This window comes from Sinocyclocheilus anshuiensis, unplaced genomic scaffold (assembly GCF_001515605.1).
Source record: "Sinocyclocheilus anshuiensis isolate Anshui unplaced genomic scaffold, SAMN03320099.WGS_v1.1 scaffold492, whole genome shotgun sequence".
Classification (NCBI taxonomy): domain Eukaryota; kingdom Metazoa; phylum Chordata; class Actinopteri; order Cypriniformes; family Cyprinidae; genus Sinocyclocheilus; species Sinocyclocheilus anshuiensis.
The window spans coordinates 553637-565074 of record NW_015558605.1 but is presented as its reverse complement, the minus strand read 5'-3'; the positions used below and the strand labels follow the sequence as shown (position 1 = coordinate 565074).

The 11438-nt window shown below is 36.1% G+C and overlaps 2 protein-coding genes and 1 long non-coding RNA gene across 4 annotated transcripts in view; 1 reads left to right on the top strand and 2 right to left on the bottom strand.

Annotated features, from left to right (window-relative positions):
- LOC107680186 (gastrula zinc finger protein XlCGF57.1-like) overlaps positions 1-11438 on the bottom strand; it is a 398670-nt gene that overhangs the window by 20266 nt on the left and 366966 nt on the right. The window lies entirely within an intron of this gene.
- LOC107680212 (uncharacterized) lies at positions 4664-9994 on the bottom strand. The gene is made up of 3 exons (XR_001633127.1): positions 9799-9994; positions 5009-5011; positions 4664-4674 (listed from the first exon to the last, which is right to left on the bottom strand). It is a non-coding gene; the product is annotated as an uncharacterized LOC107680212 (long non-coding RNA).
- The window catches only part of proza (protein Z, vitamin K-dependent plasma glycoprotein a), a 16928-nt gene continuing 10942 nt past the window's right edge, over positions 5453-11438 (top strand). The window contains exons 1-5 of the mRNA XM_016475977.1: positions 5453-5677; positions 5857-5953; positions 8563-8732; positions 10327-10351; positions 10936-11049. Coding sequence (XP_016331463.1) covers positions 5878-5953; positions 8563-8732; positions 10327-10351; positions 10936-11049 — 385 coding nt within the window. The 5' untranslated portion in view covers positions 5453-5677; positions 5857-5877. The remainder of the gene's footprint in view (positions 5678-5856; positions 5954-8562; positions 8733-10326; positions 10352-10935; positions 11050-11438) is intronic.

The window sequence follows — 11438 nt, the reverse complement described above, 5'->3', positions numbered from 1 at the left end:
TTATGTTAATTATTGTTATATCTTATTATTCATATTATATAAGACAGTTACAATATATATATATATATAATTTTTTTGTTTTTGTTTTGTGAAATGTGTCTCAAAAAAGTTGTGTGAGATTCACCCAGATATCCATCATTTTAAGTTATCCTGCAGCTTACCGGTATGACCTCCTCCACTGCAAACACAGATTCATATGAATAATTCATTTGAATTGGTTCTTCTTAATGATTCAGGTAAACCAAAGTTCACTAAACATTTTACTACAACATATAAAATGCCAACCACAGATTTCTTGAAGAATGTTTGATGACTTTCTGAAGATTCACAAGTTGCACTTTAAATATGACCTCTGCTTTACCTTGACCTTTGACCCCGTACGGTCTTGTGTTTGTGTCAGTCTATGCAAGTGAAGCTTCAGCCTCCATCTGGTACAGAGATCGCGCCCTTTAACCCCGTCCTGCCCCCCGAAGGTGAGCGGTCACACACACATCTTACACTTTTCTCTTTTTTATAACAAATTTTTTTTTTAAATCTAATAAAACTTAACAAAAAAATTCAATCAAATATTTTAAGTGTTTATTTGTTATTAAAAATAAGGGATAATAGGTCATTTAAAAATGAAATAAAATATCCTTGAACATAAAATTATTATTATTTAACTATTTTCTTTTATTTTAATTTCTTATAATGTTGTTATATTTGTTTTTATTGAAAATAAGGGTGAATAAATACTTTTTTAAAAAGCAAAAAGTATTGTTTATACAGCTGTTGTTGTTGAATAAATAATTAAAGAAATATAAAAACATTTAAAAATAAAAAATATTTTTGAAAAGTATTCTTATCTTAATATTTATTTGAAAAACATGTTATTGTTATCATTAAAAAAGGATGAATAATTACATTTTCAAAAATGTATTTAATAATATATAAACTAATAAAATATCTTTTAAAAAATCTATTAGCAATATTTTTTTGCTGTTGTTAATAAATATAGGGAATAATCAAATCAGCCTCATGGTTTATAAGGTTTATAAAAGCAATAAGCCTCGTGAAGCCATGGTTTACAGTGAATTTATAACAGCTAAGGGGCGTTGTTAGGCACGGAGTAACCCCCCTTAGCTGTTATAAATTCACTGTAAACCACGGCTTCACGGGGCTTATTGCTTTTATAAAACGGTTATTCCATATACGTAGTAAGGTTTCACAAAATAAAACAGAGCAAATAAAGTGTAATGATATTAATAAAAACAGTATTCTTCCACCAAACAATGTAGCTCCTCAGAATCAGTTGTGGTTGCAACAAAGTGGTTGCCAAGCAACAGACGAACGTAAACAAAGGTGTGTGTTTGTAGAGTAATTTACAACAGCTTTGAACGTGGCTCAGCCAATCAGAATCAAGCACCGGAACTCTCCGTTTTATAATAATGTTTTTTGTGTGTGTTTCAGGAGCGTGTGCGTTTGTGCTATAAGCTGCCATATCTTCTGGGGCTTCTAAAGCTATTATCATTGGACCTATTCAAACCAGAAAATGGACCGTTCGACCACCAAATCCAGCAGTGTCCGCCATAATATCGAAGTGCGCATCATTGATCGTTGTTCTCGCTAAAATATTTCTCATAACATGAGATCTGCAGTTTAGTTTAAAGATGAATTAGGCCTACTGTGCACTTATAGCACTCCTGTCATCACCTCCCATCTTTAAAACATAGCATGCCACAGGAAAATTATGTTTATTGTTAATAACATTGTAATTATGTTGTTTGTAAAATTATGTAATTTCAGTGTTTATCTCCATTAATGCGAGTGGAGTATTTAATGTAAATGTGTATATCGACATGAAAACAGAGTTTAAAATCGTTGTTTACTTCATTACTTTATTTTTTATAAATCACGATATGTGCGTGGAAAATTACGTACGCATATTTCTATTCCCATTTTGTGCGTACGCAATGTTTATAAATGAGACCCCAGATCAGCTAGTTTGGCGTAATCCTACATTAGTACTATTTAATAGTAAATAAAAGTAAATGGAGCACCATTGTTCTGAATATTATAATTAATTTGGGGAATCATGTGAGTCAAGTCAAATTCCTGAAGTGTCAAGGTGGTGTAACCACCATTCAAGGAGCCATTTTGTTAATATTTTGCAAGAAGATCATGTGACAGGAAATTATATCACAGAGAAGGACCTCTGGTGATACTAACTGCTGCATGCAAAGGTTAGTAGCTCTCTTTAAAATGTGAGATAATTTGACATTTTTAGGGTATGGTCAGGTATTCTTAGGTATACATGTCAAATGGTATGATCTCAGAAATACATTGATAATTCATCATTATTATGAAAATGAGTATTAACTTTAAAAATGACATTTGAAATATTCCCACCAAGGCCATGTAATTACATCGGTGTCCATGATAATGCATGTCAAATTTGATTTTAAATTGAAATGTCAAGTGGTGTAACCAGTTACACCATTTGACTCCTATTACAAGCCTTTCTGTTCGGGGCCAATTTAGTCAAATATCACTAGTTTATGATGCTGATTAAAGATGTAATATAAACTAACCTACTATTTGAAACTATTTTCAAGTGTTAAATGTTAAAATTTTTTTGAGAAAGTGGTTCTTTATCTACAACTTTATTATTAAAGCTCTGTAAGTCTAGGATAAAAAAATTATGTTGCACAACATTAGTGTTTTTGAAATGTTTGGGCTAGCTTTAATGCATATTTCTATTCCATTCACTTAACATTTTAAAGGGATAGTTCACCCAAGAATGAAAATTACCACCTTATTTACTCACCTTCAAGCCATCCAAGGTGCATATGACTTTCTTCTTTCAGACGAATACAATCAGCATTATATAAAAAAAATGTCCTGGCTCTTCCAAGCATTCTAATGGCAGTGAATGGATGATATTCAATAGTCCAATAGAAGTCCAATAAACTGCATTTATCCATCATAAAAAGTGCTCCAGACGGCTCCGGGGGTTAATAAAGGCCTCCTGAAGCTAATCAATGTGCTTTTGTAAGCAAAATATCCATATTTAAACTTTATAAACCGTAATTTACACTGTAAAAAAAAATAAATCTGTAAAATTTACGGTAAAAAATATGGTAGCAACGTTTTAAGGTTTATGGATTTAACTTAAATTACAATTTAATTTACAATTAATACAATTAAAATTGACAATTAAAAAACGTATTTCTTTAACTGATGTAATGTTACTATACTAACCTATTGAAGTTCTGAAATCTGTTTTGATAACCATCAAAATCAGGTGGTGATGAGAAAGTCACATGATGAACCACAGTATTCTTCCACCAAACAATGTAGTTCCTCAGAAACTCAGTTGTGGTTGCAACAAAGTGGTTGCCAAGCAACAGACGAACGTAAACAAAGGTGTGTGTTTGTAGAGTAATTTACAACAGCTTTGAACGTGGCTCAGCCAATCAGAATCAAGCACCGGAACTCTCCGTTTTATAATAATGTTTTTTGTGTGTGTTTCAGGAGCGTGTGCGTTTGTGCTATAAGCTGCCATATCTTCTGGGGCTTCTAAAGCTATTATCATTGGACCTATTCAAACCAGAAAATGGACCGTTCGACCACCAAATCCAGCAGTGTCCGCCATAATATCGAAGTGCGCATCATTGATCGTTGTTCTCGCTAAAATATTTCTCATAACATGAGATCTGCAGTTTAGTTTAAAGATGAATTAGGCCTACTGTGCACTTATAGCACTCCTGTCATCACCTCCCGTCTTTAAAACATAGCATGCCACAGGAAAATTATGTTTATTGTTAATAACGTTGTAATTATGTTGTTTGTAAAATTATGTAATTTCAGTGTTTATCTCCATTAATGCGAGTGGAGTATTTAATGTAAATGTGTATATCGACATGAAAACAGAGTTTAAAATCGTTGTTTACTTCATTACTTTACTTTTTATAAATCACGATATGTGCGTGGAAAATTACGTACGCATATTTCTATGCCCATTTTGTGCGTACGCAATGTTTATAAATGAGACCCCAGATCAGCTAGTTTGGCGTAATCCTACATTAGTACCATTGTTCTGAATATTATAATTAATTTGGGGAATCATGTGAGTCAAGTCAAATTCCTGAAGTGTCAAGGTGGTGTAACCACCATTCAAGGAGCCATTTTGTTAATATTTTGCAAGAAGATCATGTGACAGGAAATTATATCACAGAGAAACCATTGTTCTGAATATTATAATTAATTTGGGGAATTATGGGAGTCAAGTCAAATTCCTTGAGTGTCAAGGTGGTGTAACCACCATTCAAGGAGCCATTTTGTTAATATTTTGCAAGAAGATCATGTGACAGGAAATTATATCACAGAGAAGGACCTCTGGTGATACTAACTGCTGCCTGCAAAGGTTAGTAACTCTATAAAATGTGAGATAATTGGACATTTTTAGGGTTTGGTCAGGTATAGGTATACATGTCAAATGGTATGACCTCGGGAATACATTGATAATTCATCATTATTATAAAAATGAGTATTAACTTTAAAAATTATATTTGAAATATTCCCACCAAGGCCATGTACTTACATAGGTGTCCATGATAATGCCTGTCAAATTTGATTTTAAATTGAAATGTCAAGTGGTGTAACCAGTTACACCATTTGACTCCTATTACAAGCCTTTCTGTTAGGGGCCAATTTAGTCAAATATCACTAGTTTATGATGCTGATTAAAGATGTAATATAAACTAACCTACTATTTGGAACTATTTTCAAGTGTTTAATGTTATATTTTTTGATAAAGTTGTGCTTTATCTACAACTTTATTATTAAAGCTATGTAAGTCTAGGATAAAATAAGTATGATGCACAACGTTAGTGTTTTTGAAATGTTTAGCTTTAATGCATATTTATATTCCATTCTCTTAAGATTTTAAAGCGATAGTTCACCCAAAAATGAAAATTACCACCTGATTTACTCATCTTAGAGTGTAGCATACTAACAAACTACTAACACACTGCTTAAAACAGTGTTGTTCAGAATGTGTAGTTTTACAAGTTTAATTAAAAACGTAAAAAAAAAAATGCTAATAAAAAATAAAACATGTTAATAAAAAAACTTAAATTGTAATTGTTCAAAAATGTGTAAGTGTTCAATAATTCAATATTGTATTTAAAAATACAGTTATTTATATTTTTATATTATGCATTAATGTTATTTAACGAACGAATCGAAATTAACATAAAATATATTTTTTTGCTGAGATTTGATACAGTGACACAATTTTGCATAATTTAGCACGCTGCCGACACACAGCCGAGTGAGCCGACACTCAGCCGCAACCGGCCCGATTCCGCTGGCTACCTGGGAAATCGACCTTACTTTAGCAACTTCCCAAGAAAATTAGTCGGCAACACTGCAGCCAATAATTAATTAATTGTTCTGAGGGAAAGCTACAACTGCTAACGTTAGCCCGTTTGCTCCCTCGTGTGGTTATACACACAAACGCAGGACGGCTCACGCTTGTACAAAACAACAACGATAGATGTTATGATATCAGTCTGACACAGACTATTTCACCTCAGTAGATGTGACAGCAGATTGTCAGCGCAAGTTAATATCAAATATTATCTGTTCCTCAGTGAAGAGCTCAGATCTGCGCCAGAAGCTAACGGTTAAGCGGGTGAGTCTCCGTTATGCAATAGCATATAATAAATAAACAATAGAGAATCTACATTGCATTTTAAGGCTAAACCCCACCGCTGCTTATTATTGCGATGTTAATTCTAACTGGAAACTGAACATTTAGGACAAGCGTGGGTTTAACAGTTAAATGAAGTTAAATGATCGTGTATTTCTCAGGCAGAGGCGTCGACCTTCATCATGGCTTGCCTCGGAGGATTGTTTTCTCTCGCAGTTTTGTTTGGCTTTGTGACCGCTGGGTTGCCCAAAAGAACAGGTAATGCATTTTTCGGCATTTAAATATGTTGGAGTCTTTTTTTTCTTCTTCTTGTGGTTGATAAACCTTCGTCTTCGTTTCTGCAGCGGCCGTTTTTGTCAGACTTTTGGCAAGTTCAGCGTATAGCCATGCATATTAATTAAGCGTAGAGCCTGACATACCAATGAAAATCTCCTAGAGCTCTTATAAAATGCTTAAATAAAATGCGCATCGTCAAGACAAGCGGTGAGAAAAGTAACAGGCACCACGTGATCAAACTCGTGCTAGGGTTGCCAAGTCCGCCTTTATCCCGCGGAATTTGGCTACTGTTGGCATATTGCTAAAATATGCATATGTACATATTATATTTGCTCTGAAATATTATCTCATATAATTCTGCCCAACTGATACATTATCATAGTGAGACCGTGTGCTATTTTGACAGTGATTTGCGGTGTCATTAAGAACTGCGCCATTTTATTTGTAATGTTGCCAAATTCAGGGCAGAGCCCTCTGAGAGCCTCAGAATTAGAAAAAAAAAAAACGTTTATTTAGCCACAGATAATTTTGTGACGGGTAGCATTCAGTTTACGGTAATGTTTAATTTCTGTACTTGCAAACGGGCTGTGTCCGAAATCGCCCCCAATACCCTCATTCACTATTCCCTACATTAGGTCACTAATTCAGTTCACTAGAAGGAGTGAATGAAAACAAGTAGTGAATTCGGACACTGAGTGCACCGGAAGGAATGCCGCTTTTGCATAGTTTGTGCTTGCTGTTTATTAATCATTTGAAACTAGCAAACTAGCAGCTCCAGTAGTAAGATTAAAGGATTTATCTTGAACTCTGTCACGGAAATTATGCAATCAAACAATTTAATAATGAATTTATACCCGTGTTGTACATTATGCTGTACGCCATGGATGAGCGCTTTGGAGCTGCGGGCGCCATCTTCTGGCGAGATGCGGGAATTCATTCGGCGCGTGACTCTCACGGTGCATTATGGGCATTCTCTAGCCGTTGAGCGTGCACCAGTTGTACACTCGTTTTTGCAGTGCATTGTGGGATTGAATGAGTGCACTCGAGAACGTCCACTATGGTTTCGGACACCACTAAAAATGGCTGTTCCCTCAAATAGTGCCCTATTTAAGGGTATAGGGGGCGATTTCGGACACAGCCAGTGACTCATTGTCGTAAAACTAAGAAAGTGATTTGGTGACATCAAGGCAAGTAATACAGGTTAACTGTTGAGGCCTGATTTTTTTGGGGGGGAAATTAAAATAAAACATTAATCGAATAAAGAATTTAACATTTAATTTAAAAATATTGACTATTGACTTTTCATAGCAGAATGTACATATTGAGGTTGACCATTTCAGGTTGTAAAAATAAATAAATAAATAAGAGACGGTTGAAATAACAGAGGATCTCATTCATCCTCCAAGGAAGCGATGTCAGCTTTGTGATTTAATTGTTATTGCATTTTGCCAGATTTAAATTTAAAGCGCAAGTAGTCACAATAACAAAGTGGACAATGATTTGAGGGACTCGAGGAAAAACCTTTATTTAATTACAGTTGTCAGTTCAGAAACATTGCAGTGTGTTGTTAGCAGAAGGAAAAGTGTAACTTGGTATTTAAATTACAAACAAAAGTGAGCAAAGAATGCTACTTTTATAATCACCGAGGCTGTCAGTCATGGATTATGAAGATGTCTACACTGCACTACACTTTACATTGTGTTTACTGGCTGTTATTCGTTACGAAAGGATTCACAGGTGAGCTCTTTTTGGGTGGATGCACTACTGACTAACTTAAACGCCTCTGATTGGTCATTGTGTTCAGCGCTCACTCTGTGATTGGCTACAGTGCTCAAAGCTGTTGAGCACGATGTAAACAGAAACCTTTGATGCTCTTTACAGAGCACTCATGGTGCGTTCAAGTCATGTCGGATAGATTGTATTTACGAGTTGAACGCACATGAACGTTAAGTCGTTATTATGAGTGGGAAACTCGAAATTTTCTTTAAGCACCGAGTTTCCGAGTTGGGGGCGTGTCAATGAGAAACATGGCGGAATCGATGGATGCAACGTCTGTAGTTGGCGGTAAATTTTTGTTTAAATTGATGGTTTAGTTGTCCTATAAACTTAAATTGGTCATGTTCTTGTTACGCAGCTGAAATCCAAGTAAAAAAATGCAGACCCTGTTGTATTTTCTTGTAATTTATTAAAAGAAGGTACACCGCCATCTTGTGCTGACTAAACTGACTTGAACGCACCTGACGTCGTAATTACGACTTGTCAACTCGTAAGTACGAACGTCCCAGGAGGACTTGAACGCAGCATCAGACACATACAGCATTTGAAAGCAGGACCTATCAGCTGTCACTATGAGTGAAATTGCCTTACTGTCTTTATAAGCTGAACTTTTAACAATCTGAATGTTTTTCCATCCTCCACATCAGATGTGAGTAGCTGTGGATTCTCGCCATGAGCACGTCTTTTCTGGTGGCCATAAGCAGAAATCATGTTTGAATGTTTCAATTGAAATATCACTTTTATCTATTTCTCACCTGCCATTCACACTGTATAAAATAATTTTCACAATTTTTCTGTGTCCCTACACACCTCAGCTCCCGTGTTCCTGGAAAAGTGGGATGCACTAAGTTTAATTTCCCGCCAGAAGAGAAGCAACGCGGATGATGAAGAGACTAAACTCCCTGCCAACCTCGAGAGGGAGTGTTTAGAGGAAGTTTGTGATTACGAAGAAGCAAGAGAAGTCTTCCAGGATAATTATCGCACAGTGAGTCTGAATCTTAACCTGAATTCACCCGTCTAAACTAGGGGTGTGTGATATTTATCGTTTGTGATGAAATTGTAATTATTGGTTGTGCAACGACGTGCAAGCTGACATTATTGAGTATGTCATTTACTTTGCACAAAGCAAGCAAAAACACCTTGATAGTGCAAATGTCTTTGATTTTATATAAATAAACAGTAAGTTAACAATTTGAGTTCCATTTTGAGACGCAATTCTGTTAATATTTTGCCAACCAAAAATGTTGTTGACAACAGCAGAAGTGGCCTGTTTACACCTGGTCACTTCATGCGTTTTTGTCTGATCGGATAGCTATCCGATCGTGAAAAGACCAGGTGTAAATGCCCTCCGAAACGCATTTAAATCTGATCGCTCAAAACACTTCAGGAGGTGGTCTGGATGAAACTGGACAAGTGTGAATGCATCTGGTTGTTGAAACCACATATGCAAATTTTACTCCTCCCAAAATATTAAAATAATAAACGTGCGAGAGCATTTTATAGGCTATATGGCATGTTATAGTCAGATATGACTGCGCTAATGCGACACGTGACGTATCGCCGCGGATGAGTAGCCGAGTATCTCTTCAGCAAGCCGACACGCAAACTGCCACAAAGGAAACTGAAAGTAAGTCGCAGACACTCAACACACAATCATCTTCATTAAAGGTAGTGAGACTAATCTATCTTTCCAGTGCTGATGTCGCGCTCTCTCCTGTTGCGGTATTTGATCTTGAAATTAGCTGAAAATGAACCAAATGCAGCACTTATCTGTTGCTTTCGTTAACGTGTACTCCGTTAAATTTGCAGATAGCACGGGAATTGAAGACCGGATTTATATCCATTTTGTGAAGACACATTTATGGGGCCAAGTGTAAATGGAAACGTTTTATCAAAGCAGATAGATATCCGATCAGAGAAAGCGCATGAAGTGACCAGGTGTAAATAGGCCCATAGTGGTGCTTCGTTACTGAATGAATCGTTTGAATGAATGATTCAATGACTCGGCTCATTAAGACACTGACTAGTTTTCTTATAAAGTATAATTTCACGTCGGCGCCCATAGCCTTGTGGTTAGTGTGTCGACATATAGCGCAACTGTGCTCACGGCGACCCGAGTTCGAATCCCGCCTCGAGGTCCTTTGCCGATCCTGCTCCCTTCTCTCCTCCCAGTGCATTCCTGTCAGCTCTCTACTGTCCTCTCACAATAAAGGCATGAAAAGATCATAAATATAGCTTAAAAAAAAAGGTATCATTTTGCGTTGTTAAAATAAATTCAGTTTAAGGATGCAAATATTGCCTTGTAGTGGAAAAGTTAATTTCTGTCACGGCTGAGAACTAACCACTGCACAGAATATGAAGATCTACCTAAACAAAATCCTAAGCCTAAGCCATCCAAGATACCAGCACAAAACACACGCTCAGTATATTTTATTATCATTATCAAAAAAAATGGAGAAGTCATTTGTGTGAATATCGCACACTTCTAGTCTACACGTTTAATATTACTACTAATATTCACAGTTGCACTCGTAATTATGTACAGACTTAAATGGATTGTGTTTTTGTTTCTTTTAAAGGACATCTTCTGGTCTGTCTACATTGGTAAGTTGTGAATGTTGCATATGCATGATGGTCATGTGAGAAAGTCAGGTGTCATCTGTCTTTCCAGATGTCTCCAGTCCTGGAGACCACCTACCAGAATGTGTTAGATGTGTTAGACTAATTAAAGCACCTGGTTCAACTCAACAGCTGTTTAGTGTGTTGAATGGACTGGAGTTGGGAAACCCTGCATTTCAGGTACCTCAATGAGATGAATATAGACAAGTGGAATCAGTTGTTCGACTTGTTGCCCTAATGCAATCAAATTGATTAAAGAAACTAAAGAAATATATGTAATACATTGGACCTATTCCATGTCCAGGTCAGCTGGTTATTAGATGAAACTAACAACAGTTAAGAAGTATGTTGGATTTCATGGGAAAGCAGTTGATTATATAGTTATATAGCGGTCATCATAAAACAGTATTGTACATGGGATTGCTACGATTGACCAATCATAATCAAGCCTTCCAGAGAATCATGTACTAATGCTCAAGATACGGTGTATTCTGATTTGATACATTTATAGACGTATAATGTTTTAAGTGTGTGACATGCGTCATCTCTGATGTTGTTTTACATGCTAGATGGTGACCAGTGTGCTGAGCAGCCATGCAAAAATGGAGCCATGTGTTCAGATAGTGTGGGGGGCTTTGACTGCATTTGTAAATCAGGCTTTTCAGGAATCCACTGTGAGACAGGTATGTAACTGAACCCTCATCTTGATTGAGCTCTTATTTAAAAAGTACACATTAAAGGGATCAAGAAACAGAAAATTAAAATGTCCAGAATTAGGCTTTCTACCCTTCTGAAACGCCAGAATTTGTAATCGCCCCAGTTGTGATTTCCCTCTACACATCCCTTAACATGTAAATCAAGGAGGTCTACCTTTAAAGGGGTCATATGATGCGATTTCAATTTTTCCTTTCTCTTTTGAGTGTTACAAGCTCTTGGTGCATAAAGAAGATCTGTAAAGTTGTAAAGACTAAAGTCTCAAATCCAAAGAAATATTCTTTATAAAAGTTAAGAGTCTACCTCGCGTACCTAAAACGGCTCGTTCTAACACGCCCCCACATGTCTACGTCCAGAT